The sequence below is a fragment of the Piliocolobus tephrosceles genome, chromosome 14 (assembly GCF_002776525.5).
Source record: "Piliocolobus tephrosceles isolate RC106 chromosome 14, ASM277652v3, whole genome shotgun sequence".
NCBI classification, from domain to species: Eukaryota; Metazoa; Chordata; class Mammalia; order Primates; family Cercopithecidae; genus Piliocolobus; species Piliocolobus tephrosceles.
The window spans coordinates 25,637,509-25,662,446 of record NC_045447.1 but is presented as its reverse complement, the minus strand read 5'-3'; the positions used below and the strand labels follow the sequence as shown (position 1 = coordinate 25,662,446).

The 24,938-nt window shown below is 43.5% G+C and overlaps 2 protein-coding genes across 5 annotated transcripts; one reads left to right on the top strand and one right to left on the bottom strand.

The window, feature by feature from the left end:
- Positions 1-517: 517 nt before the first annotated feature.
- POLE3 (DNA polymerase epsilon 3, accessory subunit) lies at positions 518-3,965 on the bottom strand. Its single transcript, XM_023223770.2, has 4 exons — positions 3,518-3,965; positions 3,346-3,431; positions 2,901-3,019; positions 518-2,268 (listed from the first exon to the last, which is right to left on the bottom strand). The coding sequence occupies exons 1-4, from the start codon at positions 3,581-3,583 to the stop codon at positions 2,096-2,098; spliced, it is 444 nt and encodes a 147-aa protein (XP_023079538.1). The 5' UTR covers positions 3,584-3,965; the 3' UTR covers positions 518-2,095.
- On the top strand, positions 3,719-22,975 carry C14H9orf43 (chromosome 14 C9orf43 homolog). Of its 4 annotated transcripts, none has more exons than XM_023223767.3 (14): positions 3,719-4,292; positions 6,347-6,546; positions 6,661-6,796; positions 12,456-12,513; positions 14,480-14,580; positions 15,918-15,954; positions 16,690-16,862; positions 17,545-17,695; positions 18,390-18,447; positions 18,717-18,787; positions 19,010-19,097; positions 21,544-21,620; positions 22,271-22,334; positions 22,549-22,975. In XM_023223767.3, exons 2-14 carry the CDS (start codon positions 6,396-6,398, stop codon positions 22,776-22,778), a joined length of 1,395 nt encoding a protein of 464 aa, XP_023079535.2. In that variant the 5' UTR covers positions 3,719-4,292; positions 6,347-6,395; the 3' UTR covers positions 22,779-22,975. The 4 variants fall into 4 exon arrangements, with proteins under 4 accessions (XP_023079535.2, XP_023079537.2, XP_023079536.2 ...); XM_023223769.2 differs by having other exon boundaries at positions 3,765-3,858; XM_023223768.3 differs by having other exon boundaries at positions 3,845-4,065.
- Positions 22,976-24,938: the final 1,963 nt, after the last annotated feature.

The following is a 24,938-nucleotide window of genomic DNA, read 5'->3' as shown; positions in this document are numbered from 1 at the left end:
AAAAAAAAAAAAAAAAAAAAAAAGCTTTCAGCAGGTGTGGTGGCTCATGCCTGTAATCCCAGAACTTTGGGAGGCTGAGGCGGGTGGATCACCTGTCAGGAGTTCCAGACCAGCCTAGCCAACATGGTAAAACCCTGTCTCCACTAAAAATATAAAAATTAGCTGGGCGTGTGGCGGGCGCCTGTAATCCCAGCTACCTGGGAGGCCGAGGCAGAATTGCTTGAACCTGGGAGAAGGAGGTTACAGTGAGCCGAGATAATGCCACTGCACCCCAGCCTGGGCAACAGATTGAGACTCTGTCTCAAATAAAAAAAAAGAAAAAAAGAAACACTCTTGCAGTAGTTCAGAGCCCTTGCCTGTGAATGAGCAGCACCTGCTGGTCATCCAAGGTGATGCAGGATCTCATGTTTACAAAGGTTTGGCCAAGTCCACACGCCAAAAACTTTTATGGAGAGTATCATCAGGGGTTCTCTCCAAAAACACACTACGAACAAGCGGCATGAAACAGGAGGCATCATTTTTTAACAAGACTTTTATTTGTACAAAGCATTACAATCTTCTCAGCATTCTTCACTCATAAACTTTTCACTGTATTTAACAAGTTAACAGTGTCAAAGTACGTCACTACCTGTCAAACCCCAAGCGCTCAACTTAGAGAGTAACAAAAAGTGCTTGGAGCACTGAATGGAAACAGAAAAAAACTAAGAAAGGCCAACAGAGATATTTTAGAAGCAGTTAAAGAGGACGGTTTGGGGAGAGTTAGATTCCTGAGCACCATCAGATTTCCCTTAAGGTTCAGAGGGGCTTCACAAAATAATTTTTAGAAGACATGAGACAAAATTAGCCAGGCTTGGTGGCACGCATCTGTAGCTCCAGATACTCAGAAGGCTCAGGTGGGAGGATCACTTGAGTCCAGGATTTCAAGGATGCAATGAGCTATGATCATGCCACTGCACTCCAGCCTGGGCCACAGAGACACCCCATCTCTTAAAAACAAAACAAAACAAAACAAAACATGAGATTAGAACTAAGGAAACAAGAGATCAGAGGAACTCACACTTTGGAGTATTAAGCAGGTAATCAAAGCTTCCAGACTGACAGAAGTGAGAAAAGGAGGGAGAGGAGAAAGTGGGATGGGGGACAGAGGAGAGGCAGAGGAGAGAAAGGAAGCAAGAGGCACAGAGGGAGAAAGCTGTGCCTACAGGAAATAAAGTTCGGAACTCATGAATTCAAGAATGAAAAGCTACAGTCACAAGTCTGGGAGATGGACTTCAAGAAGAGAAAGCCTGGGGTTTTACACCTTCCAGGAGGTGATGACAAATCCTAAAGCTGTATAGTGGCAGAAAGTAAGGTACACCTGACACTATGCCATCTGTTTTTGTAAAAGTAAGACACTGGCACCCTTGCTTGACTAACACCATTCTACACTGCTGATTTAAGAGTATCTGTGATCAGATTACCACCACACCAGCAGATCAATCATCTGCAGGCAATATAGAAAGGTTTTGAGCCAAGTGGGTCCATGAAAAACAAAACCCAGTTAATGCTCCTGTCAAGTGAAGAGACAGATTTTGTTATTCTCCCACAGCATTTTAGTACTTTCCTAAAGCTTACTCATACTGAGCAGTCTTAGTAAGCTACTGTCAAAGACTGTGCAATCAAACATAGGCTGACCATAAGCAAAGCCCCAATTTTTCCTGAGCCCTGGCTGCTTCTGTGATCTGGAACACAGCAGGCAGCACGGAAGTTATTATTACTTATTTGGGGGAATAGGGAAGACTGCAGATCAAAAACCATCTAACCATACATTTAAGTAACCAAAAGTGATCAAACTGACTAATTTAGCCGCTCAGAATCCCTCTTGTCAAAAAGTAATAATCTTCAGATTGATGAAGGAAAACAGGATTCTGCTACTCAGATGCTTTCAGTTTGGTAAGTGCTGGTTTTGATGGTATTTCTAGTCAGTTTTTATTCTGATCTTTTCAGGCACTTTTGCCTGAGACTCCCCTGCCCAGCATGGAAAAGCGTCACAGAAACATGTAGCACGTCTCATCTCAAGTGGTACCTTCCAAGGTGCTACAGTCTCCCACCCTATTCAGTTGTCTACTTCTTCCTCTTCATTCTGTTCTTCTTCTTCCAGCCTTTCTTCATCTTCGTCGTTGTCCTCATCCCTGCTCTTGTCTTGCTCTTCTGAGTCTGTTTTTTTGTCTTTGTCCTTCTTCTTTTGCTCTGAGGCCTCCTTCTTGCCTTTCTGCTCCCGCCTATATGCTGTAAGGAGGAAAGAAGGGGTTAGGAGACAGAGCTGAAAGTGAGCCAGACAGACTGCAGGAGCTAATTACATTGTACAACTGGAAAAACAGAGGCAGGTGGGTGCGGTGGCTCACGCCTGTAATCCCAGCACTTTGGGAGGCTGAGGAGGGCAGATCACCTGAGGTCAGGAGTTCAAGACCAGCCTGGCCAATATGGTGAAACCCCATCTCTACAAAAATACAAAAATTAGCCGCACGTGGTGGCATGCACCTGTAGTCCCAGCTACTTGGGAGGCGGAGGCAGGATAATTGCTTGAACCCAGAAGGAGGAGACTGCGGTGAGCCGAGTTCCCACCACTGCACTCCAGCTTGGGTGACAGAGCAAGACTCCATCTCAAAAAAAAAAAAAAACAAACAAAAAAAAAAAGACCAAAAAAAAAAAAAAAAAGAAAAACGGAGGCAGAAAAGGAAAAATAACTTGCTCAGCATCACAAAACAGATCTGAGGTAGTGCCCACCGAACTGGGTCGAGTCACATCAAGTGCTGGCTTAGAGGATTTAAAGGGGCCCGCGCTGAGAAAGTCTCAGGGCCAGATGAACAGGTCACACAGGATGACCATCTATGTGGTTTAGAAGACAGGAGGCTCGTTACCTTCCAGAGCTTCCTTTAATGGGGTAACGAACCGCTGGAACTCCATCTCTTCCATGGCTGAGAGCACATCACTGGCATTCAGCGTCTTGCGCTTTCCTTTCATAGCAAAATTGTTGGCACTGAGAGAAGAGAAAGGCTGTCAGACTCCCTCTTGTTTGTAAGGGGTGAGTGGGAAAAGGAGCACCCAGAGGTGGAACGGGAAAACCTGCCTCTTACATGCATGGATTTTGGTGTGACACGGATAAGTCCTTCCCTTCTCTGCACAAAAAAGCTTAAGCAAAGTTACTTTGTTGCGTTACTTTGCTTCAGAACTTGTAGGAACTGGCTGAGGACTGTGAACCTGTCCCGACCGAGAGAGGACATAATCGTTGGGGTTTGTGAGCTCCCGACCAGGAACTGCCAGCCAGGTATCCCCGCGCCTCCCTTATGCCTCTGACCGGCTCACCAGGATGTGGCGTATAGCACGAAGACGCTGGCGGCGCGGGAGATGGCGCTCCGGGCCTCCTTGGAGATGTTGACACCGTCCGGGAGCTGCGAGGAGACCGGGGGTGAGCAAAGCTGCCGGTCCAGCACCTGCTTCCCTCCTGCCCGTTCGTCCGCCCCCCCGAGCTGCTCACCGCCTCCTTGATGATCCTGGTGATGACGGCGTTGGGCAGGTTTAGGTCCTCGGGCCTCTCCGCCATTGCCGCCGCCGGGGCTGAGCCTCCCTCTCGCCTCTGCTTCAGGCAGCTACGGCGTCCGGACTTCCCGCGTCGCTACGGTCTGACCCTCCGGGGCTTCCGTCCCGCCCCACGTGGCCCACAGTGTCCCACAGTGCTCCGCGCGCCATAGCCTCCCTTTTCCCCCCCAGCCCCGCCTCCGCCTCAAATACCGGCGCATCCGGAGTTTGAAGGCGCAGTGGTTTTGGCCCGCCGAGGCTTCCATCCAACCCCACCCCACCCCGCACGCCCCTCCCCAGGTCTGTTTTTCTGCCTCTCGCCATCGCTGCGTCGGGAACCTTCTCTCCAGCTTATTATGGCTCAATGGAGTTTCCGTCCGTTTTCCATGGTGCTCTGCGCCGCTGCTTGGCGACGGTGCAGCCGGTCGTAGTGTGTGGGAGACGGAGGCGTGGCTGACGCGGCTGGGAGGGTCCCTTTAGGACCGGAGGCAGGGTGTGGCTGGCCGGGTCAGTTTATCTTCTCACCGCGCCGCAAGGGGCCGCGTTTTACCACTTGGTTTAGCAACCCTAAGCGGTTTGGAATCCGCTTTGCTCTTACAGGACCTCAGCCCGTCGTGATCAGATTCTCCCACTTTTTTTTTCTTTCCTGGAATGGAGCGGGCAATCTTTTTCCATCTCTACCGAAGTTGATGTTCATTTTTAATCTTTTCGTCCCTCACATCTTTGTAATAATGGTACTAAAACTGAGTGTTATTTAGATTTTTGTTGTAGTTGTTGTTTTTAACGTGAACTATTTATGTAGCCCGGGGATAATGTTGGCCATATAGAGATGCGCCTGATTAGGTCTCAGGAGTCTATTCGAGCTGGGCAGGTAACGAAAGGGCGAGAAGCAGCCTTTTCATTGTAAGAAGAATGCAACATTACATTCGCTTTCAAAAACAAACCGTGTTAAAATTGTATGTTTTAAATTGTTTTTAAGTTATTTTTATACTACGTTCGTAGAAATTCTCACTCCCACTGATTTGTGTGTATGTATGTGTATATTTTTGACAGGATCTCTGTCCCCCAGGCTGGAGTGCAGTGAGGCGGTCTCGGCTCACTGCAGCCTCGACCTCCTGGGCTCAGGTGATCCTCCCACCTCAGCCCCCCTAAATAGCTGGGGCTACAGGTGCGTTCCATCACACCTAGCTAATATTTTTGTATTTTTCGTAGAGACGGGGTTTCACCATGTTGCCCAGGCTGGTCCCGAACTCCAGGGCTCAAGTGATTTGCCCTCGGCCTAGCAAAGTGCTGAGATTACAGGCGTGAGCCCCCGCGCCTGGCCTCCCACTGAGAATTAATGCTGCTTTTTTCCGTTCAAAAGGGAAGTCTCAAGTCGCCATTTAGTTTTCCTGCTTTCGATAGAAGCCTGTTTACAGAGAAATATTTTAAAGCAAAAGAGCAAATGCTATGATAAGTGGCAACTGAAAGTGCTTCAATTAGAGACTGTAAGGTCTGGTGGGGGAACTCCGCTTGGATAGAACAGACCTGGCTGAAAACGTCAGGGCTGCTCAGGCTAGTCAGTTGCAGTTCAGCTGGAATTGGGCCGAGTGTTGTCAAATATTTTGGTCCCTAAAAGGAATCAGAAATCTGGACATTGTGGGCTAATTCAATTTTAAAATTGGTTCAAAGTGCCAGCCAAACAAAACAAGTCATAGGCCAGGTGCAATCCTAGGCTGATAGTTTATCTTTGATCTAAATTATAAACTGTTTAGAACAGGGAGTTTATTACTGTTCATGTCCAAAGCAGGTCCCCTCACATATTTAGTAATCAATAAATGTGTTGAATAAAAGAAAGAAATGGACGCTGTCCTTAAAAAGTTCTTAGGGATAAGGTGGTAGTTACTGATTGCCTAAAACACCTCTAGAAAGGAAAAGATGGTAATATTTATTGAGCACCTCCCATGCGTAAAAGTACATTATCCCATTTAATGCTTCTGCAGTCCTACTTAGGGATTCCCCTCCTTCTGCTTATTTTATTTATTTATTTTTTTGTAGAGAAGGGGTAACTCATCTTGGCCTACCAAAGTGCTATGATTACAGACCTGAGACACCAAGTCAGGACCCCTCCCCCTACTTGAGAGAGAGGTGTGAAGTCACTTGTCCAAGGCCATATGGCCAGTAAATGAAAAGCTAATGGCCTCTGATGCAACTAGGAGTGTCTAGTGATTTGCTATTTGAGCAAACACATTCATTGCTGGTGGGTATTTTATCTGCCTGCATGGGAACTGAAGCACATTGAAAAATGAAACATGTCTTCCAGGAGTTTGGGCCTTCTGAGACACTTCTGTGACTACTTTGGTCGTAATTTGATAATGCTTTTTGGAAATGGTGGCATCTTCTCCCTGATGACTAACAAAGGGGAAAAGGAAAGGATGCAAATATTTATTTGGAACAATATGCCAGGCTTTTAATATTCATTAACTAATTTTTGTAATGACCCTGTGAAATAAACTTATCCTCATTTTACAGTGAAGTAAACAGGCTCAGACTGGTTAAGTCCCAGGTCACTCAGCTATTAAATAGCCAATTAGGGGACCTGAAGTCATTCTGCTCTCAAACTCTTGCCATTCTACCTCATGCTGAGATATTTTCACACTTGTTTGTTATCCAATCTTTAACTATTTTGTGGCCATCATTTACCTATATAGGATTAATATAAATATTTTATACTTTGAGTTCAAATTAAGATCTGGACCGTATGGCTAATGTATAATACTCCCTAATTATGTGGTTGTTGATTTTCCAGAGGACTAGAATACTGCAGGGTTGGCTTTTGGCCTAAACCATTTCTAGGTATGGACTTGCCAGATGAGAGCCAGTGGGATGAAACCACCTGTGGCTTTGCTGTTTGTCAGCACCCACAATGCTGGGCAACTATCCGCCGCATTGAGAGGGGCCATCCTCGAATCCTTGGCTCAACCTGCAAAACTCCCCTGGATGCTGAAGGTGAATTAGCCAGCTTCTGTCCTCTCCCTCATGAGGTCCTTAATGTATTTATGTATGTGACTTCCTTTCTCCAGGCAGCATGTTAACATGTTTTCTTCTGGTCTGCCTTCTCAGATAAACTCCCAGTGCTCACCGTGGTAAACATCTCAGATTCCTGCTTTGCACCTCGTCATCTACCAGAATGTACCTTTACTAAGGCCCGTTCTTTATTGTCTCGGAGTTCAAAGTTTTACTCCAAATTTCATGGCAGGTAAATTATCATGGAATCTTCCTTTAACAGCCTATTGTCTCAAAATTCTGGCTTATGATTTTCCTTATCCATGTAGTATACTTTGAGAAAGCCAGATTAAAAAGAAAATACCAATTTGGTTAAAGAAGTAGTGAATAGGCAGTGGGAGACAGAAACACTTCCTGCTGTGCTCTAGGAATTGGTTAATTTGGGAGGTATGTTGGTTCAGAAGGGCTGTCATAACAAAGTACCGTAGACTGGGAGGCTTAAACAACAAAATTATTTTCTTACAATTCTTGAGGCTAGAAGTCCATTATCAAGGTGTTGCCAAGATTGTTTGCTTTTGAGACCACTCTTGGTTTGTAGATGGTAATTTTTTATCCCCTGTGTCCTTTTTTTTTATTTACTTTTTTTGAAACAGGGTCTTACCCTGTCACACAGGCTGGACTACAGTAAAATGGTGTGATCATAGCTCACTGCAGCCTCAACTTTCCGGGCTCAAGCAATCCTACCACCTCAGCCTCCCAAGTAGCTATGACTGCAAGTGTGCACCATCGTGCCTGCTTAATTTTTTTGTTTTTTGCTTTTATTAGAGATGAGGTCTTGCTTTGTTGCCTGGGCTGTTCTTGAACTCCTGGCCTCAAGTGATCCTCCTGCCTTGGCCTCCCAAATTGTTGGGATTACAGGCATGAGACACCGTACCGAGCCCCTCTCCCTATGTGTTAACATGGTCTTCCCTCTGCGCGTCTGTGTCTTAATTTCTTCCTACAAGGACACCAGTCTTACTGGGTTAGGGCCCCCCATGTGACTTCATTTTTACCTTAATAACTTCTTTTTTTTTTTTTGAGATGGAGTCTTGCTCTGTCACCCAGGCTAGAGTACGGTGGCCTGATCTCAGCTCACTGCAACCTCCGCCTCCCTGCTTCAAGCAATTCCCCTGCCTCAGCCTCCCAAGTAGCACACCCGGCTAATTTTTTTGTATTTTTAGTAGAGACAGGGTTTCACCATGTTGGCCAGGCTAGTCTTGAACTCCTGTTTTCAGGCAACCCACCCGTCTTGGCCTCCCACAGTGCTGGGATTACAGGCATGAGCCACTGTGCCTGGCCCTTAATAACTTTTTAAAAAACCGTATCTCCAAATACAGTCAAATTCTGAAGTACTAATTGGGACTTTAACAGACGATTTTTGGGAAGACACAATTCAGCCAGTCTTATCAGCATATGTAGATCAGAAAATTGTCCATATATGCCATCTTTCTTTTTTCTTTCTTTTTTTTTTTTTTTTTTGAGACAAGAGTCTCACTGTGTCATCCAGGCTGGAGTGCAATGGCACGACCTCTGCCTCCCACGTTCAAGCAATTCTCATACCTCGGCCTCCCGAGTATCTGGAATTACAGGCATACACCACCATGCCTGGCTGATTTTTATATTTTTAGTAGAGACGGAGTTTCGCCATGTTGTCCATGCTGGTCTCAAACTCCTGACCTCAAGTGATCCACCCGCCTCAGCCTCAGCCTCCCAAAATGCTAGGATTACAGGTGTGAGCCACCATGCCCAACCCTGTCTTTCTATTTCCTTTTTTTTTTTGGTGGGGAATAGGGTCTTACTTTGTCACCTAGGCTGGAGTACAGTGGCACGAACTTGCTCACTGCAACCTCCACCTCCTGGGTTCGAGTGATTCTCTAGCCTCAGCCTCCCAAGTAGCTGGGACTACAGGCACGCACCACCACACCCGGCTAATTTTTGGATTTTTTGTATAGACAGGGTTTCGCCATGTTGCCCAGGCTGGTCTTGAACTCGTGAGCTCAAATGAATTGTACACTTAAAAATGGTTAAAATGGTCAATTTGTGTTATGTATATATTTACCACGGTAAAAAACTCATATCCTTATATTTTCATATCACTTGCTATTTTTCTTATTTTTTAAAAGACATGTTACATGCATGGATGAATGAATAACATAAAGGGGTTATCCTGTAATCCCAGAGTGTTGGGATTACAGGCGTGAGCCACCATGCCTGGCCCCTGTCTTTCTATAATGATATTTTATTTTTAGGTATGAAACTATTTGTAAGCTCCATGCCCGGTATGAATATTTTATTTTTAGGTATGAAACTATTTGTAACCACCATGCCCGGCCGCTATCTTTCTATAATAATATTTTATTTTTAGGTGTGAAACTATTTGTAAGCTCCTAAAGGAAAAAGCAGTGGCTTTTTTTTTTTTTCTTTTCTTGAGTCTCCTACAATGTCTATGTACCCAATGAGTGCTTGCTGATACACGAAACTAAGGGACAGATATCTGTGGAAAGCTTAGACTTAAAAAATTCAAAGAGTTTGTTACCTGGAATCAAAGCACCAGTGATGGCTCTTATAGTAATTTCTTTTCTCCTGTTTCATTTAAGTAGCCCCTGATGATTTTTCTTTGGCTAACAATGGTATAGGAAGAGGCATGACTACTTTCATGTTCTCTAGGACTTGAATTTTGGTTAAACAGTGGTGTTTCTCAGTCAGGACCTATGATGTGCTTCACATTCACACGCAGGGACACACTCCACACCTGCCATGCCCTCCATGTATAGCGCAGAGCTGTGAGAGAGCGGCCTCCTCTAGTCAGTTCCCTGTTTCCACGTCTTCTTCCTTCAGTGTGTCTTGCTTTCTGCTTCACACTCTCCGTCAGAGACCAGTCCCTCATGACATGGTGGGTGTTTGCAGTGGCTTCTGAATTGGCTTCTCTGCCTTTTCTCCTCGAAGCTATTTTACATATGGCCAACAGATTAATCTTCCAAAAATACTGCTTTGTTCATTTCCTTGCTCGAAAAGCCCCTTTATCAGCACTTTGTTTACTAGAGAACAGACTCAAACCTCCCAACTCTGGACTGGTGGCCTCTCTCTTTACTGTCTGGCTTCTCTAATCAGAGTCCTCTCTTCTTGAACACCAACTTTTCCTCTGTGCGAGACTGGTTTTCTGATTGTGCTTTTCTGTCATGCAGTTTCCTTAACTGTAAAGGCCTTCTTCCCTCCTGTCACTTCATTAAGTCCCTGGCCTGGCCTTATCTGGCCTTCCTACTGGACCTCATCTTGCATTTCTCCCTTCCTTGTTGAATAGGCTCAGGCCACACTGCTCTTTCAATTCCTCACCTGTGCCACACCTTCCACCCCAGGGCTTATGCCCCTACTGTTTCCCCTGAGTAGAACACTTTTCCTCTTTTTTTAAAAACAAAAAACAAAAAACAAAAAACCACTATTGACTTTTGGACCAGATAATTCTTTGTCCTTTGGGGCTGTCTTGTGCATTATCTGATTTTAGCTACTTCCCTGGCTTCTACCCACTGAATACTAATAGTATCCTACCTCCAGTTATGACAACCAGAAATGCCTCCAGACGTTACCAGATGTCCCCTGGGGGCAAAATTGCCCCCTTGTTGAGAAATACTGCCCTAGATCCTTCCAGCTAATTCCTTTCGGTCCTTGAGTTTAAGCTTAAATGTTGCTTTTTCACAGAAGTCTTCCTCAACCAGTCTATTGAAAATTTCCTTACACCCTCATCATCATTTAACCAAGCGTCCTTTTTCTTCAGTTCTTCTGATCTGAAATGATTTTTGTTGATTGGTTTGCCGCCTCTCATGAGAATGTCAGTCCCTACAAGAGCAGGGACTGTATGTTTCTTTTGTTGGCTGCTCTGTCTCCTATGCCTTCAATAATGCATGGCATATAGTGGAAATATAATAACTATTTGTTGACTGAGAGAATAGGTCCTTTTCTTCTGTTAAGGTTGAGTTTTCTCATTTCCCATTAGCCTCTGATATTCTCTCTTCCAAACTACCCCCAGTACTTAGAGTTCCTGACATGCTTATTGATATTTATATGTTTATCTCCTAAGTCCAGCTGGATTTTAGGCCCTTTGAAAGCAGGGGCCATGACATTTGTTTAGTCATTCAATTCACAACTGCATTTTAGTAGGGGCCACTGTGGCGAATGCTGGGGATACAACAGTAAATAACATACAGTCTTTACCCTCAAGGGACTTTCAGCCTAGTTGGGGAGGCAAAGAAATAAGCAGGTCGTATGATGAGTGTCATAAGAGGACTGCCCCCTGGTGTGTGGGAACACCAGAAAGGGTTCCCAAACCAGGGCACTGTCTTCTGTGTAAGTGGCATCTGTGCCTAGACCGGAAGTCTGAACAGTCTAGTGAAATGGGGGTTGTAGGTGGGAGGTTGGCAGGAAGAGATTTCTGAACCATAGGAATAGCATATCCAAAGGCTTGGAGGCAAGAGGAAATTCTATCTGTATCAGGAAAATAGTTCATTGTGCCTAGAACATAGAGCAGGAATGGAAGAGTGGTCAGAGATGAGGCTGGGGAGCTGCAGGTCAGTCTGTGTCATGTAGAACTTCATAAAGCAGGCTGAGTGTTAGGTCTTTATCTTTTTATTGTTTTTAAACTCCTCTTACTATCATTCCTAAAAGTCTTTTTCATTTACTCCTTGACATTGTTCATTCATCCATGCATGTAACGTGTCTTTTAACAAATAGGAAAAATAGCAAGTGATTTGAAAATATAAGGATATGAGTTTTTTACTGTGGTAAATATGTATATAACAAGAATTGACCTTTTTAGCCATTTTTAAGTGTACAATTCATTGGCATTAAGTACATTCACAATGTTGTACATCTATCACCACTATCCATTTCCGGAATGTTTTCATCATGTCAAACAAAAACTGTATCCATTAACGGCAACTCCCCATTCCCTCCTCCTCCCACCCTCTGGTAATCTCCGTTCTATTTTCTGTCTTCATGAACTTTCCTGTTCTAAGTACCTCATATAAGTGGAATCACACAACATTTGTCCTTTTGTGTCTGGTTTATTTCACTTAGTATGATGTTTCCAGTGTTGTAGTGTATACTGTAGTTCCACCTTATTTGCAGGAAATATATTCTCAGACCCCCAGTGGATGCCGAAACTGTGAATAGTACCAAACCCTATATTTACTATGTTTTTACATATACATACATGCCTATAGTAAAGTTTAATTTATAAGTTAGGCACATTAAGAGATTAACAACAATTATAATATACTGTGATAAAAACTCACGGTGTGAATATGGTCTCTTGTGGTCTCTCTCTCTCAAAATACCTTACTTACAGGTGCTTATCTATTTTCAGACCATAGATGACTGTGGGTAAGTGAAACCATGAATAAAGGACTACTGTATCAGAATTTCATGACTTTTAAAAGCTGAATGATATTCTGTTGTATGTATATACTGCATTTTGTTTCTTTTATAATAAATTTTTAAATTTTATTTGTTTATATTTTTATTTGTTTATTGTTTATTTTATATTTTATGTTATTTTATATTTTGAGCATCTATCTCAAAGTGCTTAAACTTTTATTGATGGTGATATGACTGTCTCTAGCTGGAGAGAAGAGTAGGCTATGAATTCTGTTTGATGAAACAAATAGTTGTGAAGTGTTTGCAGTGTGCAATGTCTGTTTAGGAGCTGTTCCAGGAAAAACAAACAAAACTTAAGGATATGGTGAGACCCTACATTCGTTTGGTAAGCATAAAGCCCAAGGTTTTCTGTAGATAAGTAGAAGGGTTTCCTCTTAGCACTAACTTTATCATTCCAATAAGTGTTTTGTATTTCTGTTTTATGTGTGGAACTCATTTTTTAGGCCTCCGAAGGGTTTACCTGACAAAAGTTGGATCAACTGTACTAATAGACTTCCCAAAGTAAGTCACAGATTTTAAAAGGTACTTGCTCAACATTTTTCTTTATTAGTGGAAATAAACTATTCTGCCTTTATTTGAAATTATTCCTCAGGAGGACTATAATCTGAATAGTAATGTTGATAGTAACCATCTAATATTGGGTCCTTGCTGTATGCTAGACTCTGTGCTATTTACATGCCATATTGTTTTCAGAAATCCTAGACGTCAGTGGGATTGATTTGTATAGGTTTGGTGTAGGTGAGAATTTTCTGTCTCTTTCCTGCATAGAACATGTTCAGCTACTCAGTAAATACTGTCATCTCATAGTCAGGGAAACTGGAATGCTGGAATGTCAGACCCAAATAGGCCTTAAAGTCATCTAATCTGATAACTTACAAACTGTTCAGCTTATGATCTACAGTGAGAAATAGATTTTACAAAAAAAATCATGGAACAATCCTTACCTAACTATGAGTGATGTACTCTAATATTTTCTGTCCTATTCTGTTTTATTCTATTTCGTTTTTAAACAATATGGTCTGTGATTCAAAAAACTTGATTTTATGACCTATGGATAGTTGCAACTGCAGTTTGAAAAACACTACAATGGTTTGATAGACCACAGTCTATCTTATATATCTTACAGATGAGGAAACTCAGTTGGGAAGTGATTTGCTAAAGCACACAGCTAGTTAGGGGTAGAGCTAAATTAGAACTTTAGAAAGAAAAATCCCTCCTACTTAACTACGGTAAAGAGAGATTTACTATTCTTTGCAGTTCTACTGGATGTCTTTTATTTTTTTCATGAGATGCTTCACTTTTCAATATTATGTGTAACGGAGAATATAAGGAACTGCGATGGTAGAAGGTTTTGAATGGACAAATTGACTAATCACTTTACCTCTTTGACTTCTTTAGAACAAGAGGATTAGATTAAATAGTAACAACAACAATAATAATGATTATTATTATTTTAAAAGACAGGGTCTTGCTCTGTCACCGAGTCTGGAGTGCAGTGATATGACCATGGCTCACTGTAGCCTCAAACTCCTGGGTTCAAGCCATCCTCCTGCCTCAGACCCCTGAGTAACTGGGACTACAGGCACACAGCACCACACTTGGCTAATTAAAAACTTTTTGTAGAAACAGGGTCTCACTTTGTTTCCCGGGCTGGTCTCAAACTCCTAGCCTCAAGCAATCCTCCTACCTCGGTCTACCAAAGTGCATGAGTTGTCATGCCTGGCCTAGATTAAATTATTTTAAGTTAATTATTTGAAGAGATAATGTATGAACGTGATTTTTAACTTCAAAAAGCATTAAAAGATTTATAATGAAAAGGAATCTCTCCTATTACTTCCAAGTCCATCAGTTCGTCTTCACAGGGACAACCTTATTTTGAATAGTTTCTTCGTGTGTGTATCTTACCAGGAATATGAACTAGGTGATTTACAAGGTTTCCTTGAGCACTAGTGTTCTAGGATCCTAAATAGCTAAATGTGAGAAGAGTTAGCCTTTGACTTTTATATAGATGCCTATAACTGTAGTCAGACTGTAAAAGAAAACACCTTGCTGCTGTTTCTATCAGTTCTCTTTCTGCTCCCAAGCTGCAGATTGTAATGTCTGCAGGATCTAAGTCTTTGGAGTGGAGTAGGCAGGATAAGTAGTGTTCCTGTAGGCAAGCCCCAGGGCACCCTCATATGGGATCGGATTGGGAGTTGCTAAATGCTACCCTAATGGCACAGGGAAGCAGGGGAGATTATTTGCTTATTAATACTAACTCTTGCAGATACCTATACTGATATTTGATGGAGGAGTCTGGTTTTTTTTTTTTTTTTTTTTTTTCTGGGAGAATATTATGAAGATGTCTTGGAGATGGGAAACTTAAAATCATCTTCTGTGCCACCAAACTCTTTGCTTACCATATCCTTAATCTGATACAGGAGTTTAGCACCTCAAGCCATACATAGGCTTTATATCTTTCTCTTAGCTTCCAGTGTTGAATTTGAATGAGACGCAACTTCCCTGCCCTGAAGATGTTAGAAATATGGTTGTATTGTGGATCCCAGAAGAAAGAGAGATACATGTGAGGTGAGTATCATATCTGGAACTCAGAGGCCTTTGAGTCTATAAATCTCTGATGTCTTCTGCAGGCCTCCTTTTTGTGATCTTCCTTTTAGCCAGCTCATTGCAAGTAGCAGGAGGCCAAGCAGAGAAGGTCGTGGTCTCTTGCATCTGCCTTTTGCTACACTGGAATTTTAACGTAATCCATTTTGGGATTCATGCTGTGGGACTGCTCCATATCAAATTTCACATGGCAGTAAATAGCATACAAGATAAGGCTCAACTTACTTGTAAGGCTTGACTAAGAAATAAATGCTCTCTCTTAGTTTTTCTTGTTAACCACTTGCAACAAGTGAAAAAGTTCTCAGTGAAGCATGTGAATCTCTGATCTCAACCCCAGGGCCTAGTACAGTGCACAAAAGCAATAGCATGCAGGACTTGTGTACAAAACAGAGTGTGACAAAGATCATTTGGTGAAGGCCCAAAGGCTTGCTAATATTGACAACCATCAGGAAAGTGTTTGGTTCTTCTTTCCTGATCCTTGAGACTTTCAGGTTCTTAAGTGACATTTAGAGATGATGAAACTTAAGAATTTCTTTTTATTTCATTTTATTTTTCTTTTTAAAAAATAAGGCTATGAGTGCTTCTCTCTCTATATGTATGCATTTGTATGTGTGTATATATGGTATAAACAAATGAAAAACAACCCTAAGGGTTTATTTCCTTTCATGTGAAAGAAGCTCAGAAGTAGGCAGGCTAGGGCATGTGAGCTTCATGAGATAATCAGAAACCAGGGCTCCTTCTAGCTTTTTGGGCCATCTCCTTAGCCCATGAATTCCAACTTCTAAGGAGTTTCATGGGTGCTTTTAAGGTATAAGTTGGCTACTAGAGCTCCCACTATCATATCCATGTCCCAGGCAAGGAGGAAGAGGACAGAGCAAAAAATACTTCTTATGAAATCTCTGTGTCAAGCAGCGAGGATTTGGTGAACCAAATAGATTTGGTCCCTGTCCTGTTGGAGCCTTGTCGGGGGAGTCAGCCATTACAGACATAACCACACCTACATATATCATTTCTAATTTGGATTCATGCTATGAAAGCAGATAACTGGATTGCCTGAGAGATTAATGGGAAACCTAATTTAGATGGGAGGATGGGGGGTCTTTTTAGCAGAAGGTGCTTGGGCAGCAGGTGCTGCTGGGCTCCCAACCAGCTATCTTCGAGTACTGATCAAAGATAGGAATCTTTGTGGTCATCATTCACAAATATCCTTGGAGCTTCTGTTTAAGATATCTGGGAATAAGTTGTGCTTATTCTTATTTCAAGTCCAGCTGAGAAGCATGTTTTGTTTTGTTTTTCTCCAGCCAGCATGGGAAGAAGAAAAGAAAGAAATTGACAGTGGTAAGTTTGATGTTTTTGTGCAAACCTTTATAATATTGCTATGTAGAGTTTTGTTTTCCTTTCAGGTCTCCTCCACCTTACCCCCATTCTTTCCTGAAATGATCCAAATCTGCTAAAGAAAACCCTTCTTTAGGAATAATTAACCAAACCATTCTCTATTCAGAGACTCCTTTTCTCTGTCTCCTCCCTGTAGGGCGATGAGGAGCACCTTGAGATAATAGGAGGAACTGTTGTGTATTCAAGGGGAGTTTTTGGTCAATTAAAAACTAATCTCCAATGTGATGTGATAGAATTTCAGTGGACTAGGAGTTATAAGACCTGGGCTTCTAATTCTGATAGTACCATTTATGGGTAAATGTGACCTTGGATAAATCACTGTAAGACTTCTATGTCCATAAGAGTAGTGTCTTGGTTCGTTTTGTTCATTGGTGAATCCCCATCCCTAGCCCTGTGCCTGACACATAATTAGACAATAAATTTTTGTTCAGTCTGTTGAGTGAATAAATGAATGACCTTTCGAGAAAATGAAACAAAACAACGAATCCCTGTGTGATCTGAATACAACAATAGAGTTGGGAGCTGGAGAGGGAAACATGAGGCGGCCCTTGTCATTTAGAGGAGGCAAGCATGGCTGGAGTACATGCCAGGGTAGTGTTGAGAGGCAAGAATGTTGATGGAAAGGACTAGGCTCAAAAAGAGTGCTTTGGAGAATTCTTTCCATTGTTTCTCTTCCAGAAAAGCAAGTCATTTCTGGGTCTCTCCAGAAATCAGTCCGCAGAAACACGAGTAGGAACTCCAGGGATGACTGTGCCTCCCCCAACCCCAGTGCAATTGTCTAAACAATTCACTTCAGATTTCCTACCTCTCTGGGCTCAATCCGAAGCATTACCTCAGGATCTACTGAAGGAGTAAGTATCATGTAGGTCTGTGGGAGAGCCAGAGCACCTGCTTTTCACTCAAGCTGAGATGGGTCTAAATGGTGTGCTTTTTCTGAGTAGGCCTGGGAGAAAACGATCACCCCAACTTGTTTACTGAACTCTTAGACTTACCAACAGGCAGGGATGGCCATCATAATCACCACCATTTATCACACTTACCGTTTGCCCAGCCCTGTGCTAGGCACATCACATGTACTTTCATTTAAATTTCCACTAGGAGGTAGGCACTGTCACTCTCTTCTTTTTATAGGTGAATTATGAATAAGTGGTAGGCAGAATATGTGGTCTGCAGTGAGATGACCTTTGCATTTTACATTGAAACTTAACTGGCTATATGAATTTTGGTAATGTATTTAGCCTCTTAAAACTTCATTTTCCTCATTTGCAAAGTGGAAATAATATCTGTTCTCAGGTGTTGTAAGTATTCAGTGTTATAAAGCACATGAGCCTGACATAGAATCAGCACTGGGTATATGCAGCCATGATAACCGTAGTTGCATCAGAAAGGTGTTACCAAATGAGCACTTGTTGGTACAGGCCTTTTCAGACCCAAAGCGGAGATTTCTTGGAGCCCTTTACATCTCTTTCTCCTCAGTCATGCTTTCCAGGAAGAGCTGTTGCTGACTGTCTGGCTGTCCTCTGTCCCCTTCAGACTTTTGCCAGATAGAAAGCAAACCATGCCCTGTCTGGAGATGAAGATAAAATTGGCCATGATGAAAAAGAATCCTCCCTTGGAAAGGAACCGACCTGACAGTGCGATTTCTTCTAAGATGTTTCTATCTATACACCGCCTCACCCTGGAAGTAAGAGCAAGGAAGCAGCAGGGAAGAAGCCTATGTGAAAATTCAAACCCATCTCTCCTCAAATCTGGAAGAGTTGACATTCTATTCCTTATCTCTCTTCTTCCTTTCCACTCTGAACCCAAACCCCACAGAAGGCTGGGCTCTATGTAGGTAAAAGTCAAGGGGGAAGTGTTGAGAGAGCAATGTTCTCTATTTCTTTCTTTTTTTCTTTTCTTTTTTGAGAGACTGGGTCTCACTCTGTCACCCAGGGTGGAGTGCAGTGGTTGATCATGGCTCACTGCAGCCTTGACATTCTGGGATGAAGCCGTCCTCCCACCTCAGCCTCCAGAGTAGCTGGGACTACAGGTGTGCGCCACCATGGCTGGCTAATTTTTAATTTTTTGTAGAGACAGGGTCTCACTATGTTGCCTAGGCTGGTTTCGAACTCCTGAGCTCAGGTGATCTGCCCGCCTCAGCCTCCCAAAGTGCTGGAATTACAGGCATGAGCCACCATGCCTGGCCATGTTCCCTGTTTCTTCTGCACTTTGTTCCCCACACCTTTTCCCTTCCTCCATAGTCCCTGGTACAATGCTGCAAAACACTGGATTCTTAAAATGTGCTTGTTGACTGGATGAATAAACGCATTTGGGGGATACATTTGGAGAAAGGAAAAGACCTGCAGTAGAGCTTTTCTTTTTCTTTTTTCTTTCTCCAGAGACCTGCACTGCGATATCCTGAACGTTTGAAGAAATTACATAACCTGAAGACAGAAGGTAGATTTGCTGTTGCTGCTGGATTGCTAAGCACCATTTTCTGTTAGCCCACATTTCTCATACTTTAACATGGTCCAATTCAGTTATTTTTGTGGTCACAGTCATACAGGGTCACATGTAGAACTCAGGAAACAGTGGTTTCAGGAAGCAACCCCTCTGGCTTGGTCCTTACCAGTGAGAGTCACCATTGTGAAGGAAGGCACAGCAGGCATTCCAGTGGGAGAGAGGGGGCTGTTAGAAGAGGATCAAGCTGGCTCTCTGGTCCCCAGGTTACAGGAAACAGCAGCAGTGGCAGCAGCAGCAGCAACAGAGGAAAGTGAAAACACCTATTAAGAAACAGGTAGAGTGGCAGTGAGGGGCTTGCTGGGACCGGGAGAGGTAGCTACAGTCTGGAATGGGAAGGGACGTGTGAAGGGTGGGAGTCTCCTTGTTTTCTATCTGGTTATAGATATAAAGTTCTTGTCTGGTTGTAGATGTTAAATTCCTTCTTTTTGATTTCTTTTGAAAAAGCTTATCTTTACTTCCAAAAATACTAATTTGTTCCTCCTGATGTGGGTTTCAGGAGGCTAAAAAGAAAGCCAAGAGTGATCCAGGGAGCCAGAGCACTTCACATAAACTTCCAGTTACCACTGCTCATGACCGTCTCTATGGTAAGGGGAATATATGCTTGGTTGGGGGTGATAGGATCCCTGAGGGGTAGGTATCTGAGGGCTGGAAAAGCTAAACATGCTCTTGTCATTTTGAGACCTGCCTTTGTCAGAGTCAGGCACTCAGAATTTCTTGGAATGCTTCAGTCTGTCCGGTCTCTCATGCACCATCCTTCCTTCAGAAATTTACTAAACAAACAAGCTGGGCCAGATGTCTGCTTCACATGGGGGCTTGAAAGATGACCATGAACATGAATCACAGTCATCTTTTCCTCAGGTTCTACCTTAGAAAAGGCAGAGCACTTTGAGGATCAGGAGAGCAGCAAGCCCAGGTTATTGAAGAGAAAACCCCGAGGGCCCATTGTCCAATGAGGCATGGAGAGTTGGGGCCCCTCACTAGAACCCCAAAAGAGTTCTAAGGAAGCAGAGCTCCAGGGCCCCCTAACTTTCCTGCCACAAGGTGGAGAGTCTCTGGAACCTCATGGTAAAGTCAACACGTTGTCTAGCTCCATCCAGGAGTCAGGGAGACAATTCTCGTCAGGCAATTCTTTTGCTCCAGTGCTCATGCTGGACACGAGAATGGACATCTCCCCTTTTTGGAGTCCTTATCATGTCTGAGCTCAGGCATATACTTAACCCTATCCCTCTGAAATTTTTCAACTTGAGTGGAGAATGGGAGGAGGGAAAAAGAATCCCCCCAAACCTTGGAGGATCGTTGTGCCCTTCTCAGACTGGACATTGCTGACTTTAATGTGAAAACAACTGTTTAATCATCAGAAAGAGCTTTCCAATCCTGGGGCACTGGGAGGGCTGAGACGAGGTTTCCTGAGAAGGGTGTTGCCCTCTTGCTTTCCTTCCCATCTCACTTAGTTGTCTGATGCCAATGATCTGCTCTAACCTGAAGGTTAGAAGGTTCCTTCCCTTCTCATGGGAGGTGGACAGAATCAGGGCTTGGCCCCGGGCAGGAGGTGATGTATCCAAGATTAGCACTCCATCTAGGGTGACCACTACCACTCCCCTGAATTCCATTCTGGTGCCTTTTGTACCCCTTCCCAGTGCCTCCAATAGGAGCAGTTTTGCTTGGGTGACTGGGGTGCCCCTGTGAATCATGTTCTTAGAGCAGTGGCCTGTCCTCACTGAGTTGAGAAAGGCTTTATGGAAGAGATGATTTTTGCATTGGATCCTGAATATGTGTGGGAGTTTTCCTGATATGGGAAATAACTCTTGAGAGGGAGTAGCCTGTGCAAAGGCATCTAGGAGGATCATAGCTGCTCAGGAAACACTGAGCAGTTGAGTGTGGTTGTGGGGTTGGATATTTAAGGGAGAGTGGTATTTTGCCTATGCCAAAGAGGTAGGCAGGAGCTTGTGTGGACTGCTGAGTCATTTGACCTTTATCATCCAGGCCAGTGGTGCTCCGCCTTGACTGTACACTAAAAGCAATTATGAAGCTTTTATGTATGTATGTATGTATTTGTTTATTTATGACGGAGTTTCGCTCTTGTTGCCAAGGCTGGAGTGCTATGGTGCAATCTCGGCTCACCACAACCTCCGCCTTCTGGGTCCGGTTTCAAGCGATTCTCCTGCCTCAGCCTCCTGGGTAGCTGGGATTATAGGTATGCACCACCACGCCTGGCTAAGTTTTTGTATTTTTAGTAGAGATGGAGTTTCTCCATGTTGGTCATGCTGGTCTCGAACTCCCGACCTCAGGTGATCTGCCCACCTCGGCCTCCCAAAGTTTTGGGATTACAGGCATGAGCCACTGTGCCCGGCCAAGAAGCTTTTAAAACTCTAATACTCAGGCTGTATCCCAGCTGATAAATCAGAATTTCTGGTGGTAGGAACTAGGCCTCAGTGTTTTTTGTTTTTTTGTTTGTTTGTTTTTTAAAGCTCTTCAGTTCTCCCAGTGTACAGCTAAGGTGAGAACCAGTGCTGGTAGAGAGTCGATGGAAGTGCTATATTTTAGCATAATGCCTCAGGTGGCAGCTTGGAAGATGTTTGTTTAGGGAAAGGGAGATTGAGAAAAGAATGAATGAATCTTCTTACGGACTAGTTGGGGACGCAGCTGATGCAAAAGAAACATAAAACTAGAGGTTTTTGTTTTTGCTTTGTTTGTGGGTGCATGAGGGATGGCGCAAGAACATGAGTCACATTCTGGTAAGAGGAGTATTCATACGCTGTGAAAAGGTAGATTAGGGTTTCTTGGAGGAATCCTGGGTCTTTTAACACACACTTGACCGTAATCTCTAATTCTGTAATAGAAAAAGTTACAGTCCCAGGTGAGCAGAATCTCAAGTAAAACTCAGAAGGTCTAACTACCTTTTACCTGCCATCAAGGTCATGTCTTTTCCTGGATGTGGAGTCACTTGTAGACTAGGAGTCACCTAGAAGCCGCAAAAGAGGATATGATATGCCAATAAGAGGAAGATTGAATTGACTTTTTGGTTACTAGGTTACGGAACTCTGCCAGGTCAGAACAGTGACATGAAGCAGCAGCAGCAGATGGAAAAAGGAACCACCTCGAAACAGGTGACAGTGCACCAGGCCTCTGCTAGGACCCGGTTTCAGTTATCTATTACTGTGTAACAACCCCAAAGCTTAAGTGATTTGTTATTTCTAATGATTCTGTGGGTTGACTGGACAGTTCTTCTCCTGCTTGAGGTCACTTAATGCAGCTGGGCTGAGGCTGTTGGCCAGGTTGCTGGTTTTCCTTCCTGAGGCCTCTGCATATGGCTTATTTGGGCTTTTTGATAGCATAGTAGTCTCATGAAAGCAGTTTCTTAAGGGATGGGCCTGGAACTAAAACATTGTTACTTCTGCCACTTTTCTTGGCCAAAGAAGTCACAAGTCCATCCCAGAGTAAATAAGAGAAGAAATAGGCCCTATCTCTTGATGGGAGGAACAGCATGCGCATTCTGGAATGGGAGGAATTGTTGGAAGCCATATTTGGAGGCCGTCTGCCCTTAGTTGACTGCAGGGAATGGGAAGGAGTGGTTTTAGGTTCATTTGGACAGCATGGAGGGCAAAGAACGTGTGATACAAGCTTCTCTTCAGTCCCAAGAGGTGGGTCTCTGGTTCATCTTAGATGTTAATTTCTTCAAGAAAAGCATCTTTTAGAAAAATCCTTCTAGTTTCCTAAAGTCTTGATTCAAATTTCCTTATACCCTGATGAATTTCAGGATTCCACAGAGAGACCAAAGATGGACTACTGTGACCATGTGGATTTCCACCACAATGTAAAAAGTAAGTTACTACAGTAGAGGAACCTTAGTAAGTGACTGAGGATAGGGAGAGTTGAACCTGTGTTGTCCAGGATAGTGTACCTCCCTGAAGGCATAGTTCCCCTATCTCAGACAAGTCCTAAAAAACATCCCAGTTTTTCCTTTTCTGTCCTCCATTTGTCGTAGTTATTTGAGAGGAGTTTACAGGTGCGATTAATGACTGCATCTTCTTTTAGGTCCTGAATTGTATGAAACAGAACCCACTAACAAGGACATTAGTGCTCCGGTGGAAGCTGTGCTAGAAGCCCAGGCTGCCAGGCAAAAGAAGATCTCCTTTAACTTTTCAGAAATTATGGCTAGAACAGGCTGGAACTCTGAGCTCAGACTACTGAGGATTCTTCAGGACACTGACGATGAGGATGAGGAGAACCAGTCCTCTGAGGCAGAGAAGCCTCTGGAGGAATAGACTGAAGGCATCCCCTGGGGCAGCCGTGTTCCAAAGTGGGATGGTTGGTATCCTGAGGGCAGCAACGTTTCACATAAGGGCAAGAGGAGAGGGTCTTGTGCTCTCTGGAGCCTTTACCAGGGCCTAAGATCTGAGCTTAGGGATTCAGTTTTCTTTGTTCACCTCTACTTGCCTCTAAAATAAATGTAGGAGAAAAATCCCCAGCCCTTTTAAATTTAGATTGTTTCTCTTCCATTAGGGTCAGTATAACTTTGGTGATTAAACACAACTGCTTCTTAATTAAAAGACTCATTTTCTGTTTCTAGGAGGAAGGGAAAGATGTTTCTCGGTATCTGTTTTCTTGGGTCACTCTCATCTCTGAAGCTCTGAAAGGTTTCCAGTTGTAGGAGGCTGAATTTGGCTCATGGGAGCTGCCATAGTGCTCCCTAGATTTTTCTCTCATTCCCTAGAAATGGTTTCTTTTGGAGATGGGATCTACATTGTTACCAAATAATGTTCATTGTGTCACTGGTCTTAAGCTCCTAAGCTCAAGCAGTCCTCCCTCCTCAGCCTCCCAAAGTGCTGGGATTACAGGCGGGAGCCACTGTGTCCAGCCAAAAGCTCTAGTTTGTTTGTTTGTTTCTTTTTCTTTTCTTTTTTTTTTTTTTTGATGGAGTTTCATTCTCGTTGCCCAGGCTAGAGTGCAATGGCATGATCTCGGCTCACCGCAACTTCCGCCTCCCGGGTTCAAGTGATTCTCCTGTCTCAGCCTCCCGAGTAGCTGGGATTACAGGCATATGCCACCATGCCTGGCTAATTTTGTATTTTTAGTAGAGACGGGGGTTTCTCCATGTTGGTCAGGCTGGTCTTGAACTCCTGACCTCAGGTGGTCCACCCACTTCAGCCTTCCAAAGGACTGGGATTACAGGCATGAGCCACCGCGCCTGGTGAAAAGCTCTAGTTTCTAAGGTACTGAGTCTTCAGGAAAGTTTCAGTAATACTCATAAAGGCTCAGAATTTCAGAGTCTCAGGGAACCTCTAACTTGGTTTTGGAGGTTTTTTTTTCTTCATGTTTTAGTCCTAATGTAAAAATTTCAAAATTATGTAAAGGGAAAGAGAATAATATAATGAAACTTTGATGTATTCAGTATTTTAGATCTGGGCAAGGAAGGCCCTTGGCCCTGTGCTTTAGAAAGTCCTCTGGTGTTCTGGCTGTGCTGCCCCTCATGGCAGAGAAATCTGCAGAGCCAAGTGAATGTACACCTAGCTGAAGTCTGTGACTCCCCTTTTAGACTTTGTTCCTGGTATTTGGAACCCTGGAATTCCCTGCCCAGTGGCCTCTTGCCTACTTCCATGGCTTCTGCAGGCCTCTTTTGTGGGTCCATCCTTCCAAGAGTGAACTATCCCACCAGTATGTGCACTGCTGGGTTCACGGGGGTAACAGGAGGGTATTTGGAGAGGAATTTGTCCAGAGCTTGGACAGATAGACTGGCGTATCAGCATTTGTGGCCTTTCCCAGTAAGGATGGGAGCATGGGGATGAGAAGTGAGGGCTGGTTCTTCTAGTGCTGCATATTAGTATGGAACTTCAAGGAATCTGTGGATTTTGAATGAACCTGGCTTTCTAGATCATGAAGGTATACTGATCAAGATAGCAAGTTAGAACGTGTTTTATTTAACAATTTGTTAGCTTAATTTATAGTTTTTAAATGTTCAGACACGGTTAGTAGACCTGTTTTTGTACACTTATCCTGAGTCCTGCAAAACATTAGGACTGCCCAGAACCATCATTTGGGACAAATTTTAAGGAGGAAGAATTTAACCACACAACATAGAGATCATTAATTTGCAGCCCCATTTTAAAGGTAAGGATAGCAAGGCTCAGAGAGGGGATATGTCTTGACTGAGCTCATGAGCTGGGAAGTGGGGCTGAGCTGGAATCTGGCTCTCCTAGTGCTAGGTCAGAGCTCTTTTCATTATTCCACTCTGCTGTTCTCTCACCTCGTTCTCCAGAAACAATGGTAGGTTATTCATCATCATATTTAACCCGAGTCTGACTTCCTCTCCTTCCTGGTGTGCTGTCTGTCTTCCTCTATAATTGATTAATGTGGGTCCCGAGGATGCTGGCTCCATTTTTTTTTAATCAGGAAAATTGGAAACATACAAAAGTTAATGAGCTCCC

Bases quoted from the DNA above. Each gene is read 5' to 3' on its own strand.
- C14H9orf43 (XM_023223767.3), top strand. From the start codon at position 6,396: ATGGACTTGCCAGATGAGAGCCAGTGGGATGAAACCACCTGTGGCTTT. The intron at 16,863-17,544 runs GTAAGTATCATG...TGTCCCCTTCAG, and splicing joins CCTCAGGATCTACTGAAGGA to ACTTTTGCCAGATAGAAAGC. The intron at 21,621-22,270 runs GTGACAGTGCAC...GATGAATTTCAG, and splicing joins AAGGAACCACCTCGAAACAG to GATTCCACAGAGAGACCAAA.
- POLE3 (XM_023223770.2), bottom strand. From the start codon at position 3,583: ATGGCGGAGAGGCCCGAGGACCTAAACCTGCCCAACGCCGTCATCACC. The intron at 3,020-3,345 runs GTGAGCCGGTCA...CTCTTCTCTCAG, and splicing joins GTGCTATACGCCACATCCTG to TGCCAACAATTTTGCTATGA. The intron at 2,269-2,900 runs GTAACGAGCCTC...TCCTCCTTACAG, and splicing joins ATTAAAGGAAGCTCTGGAAG to CATATAGGCGGGAGCAGAAA.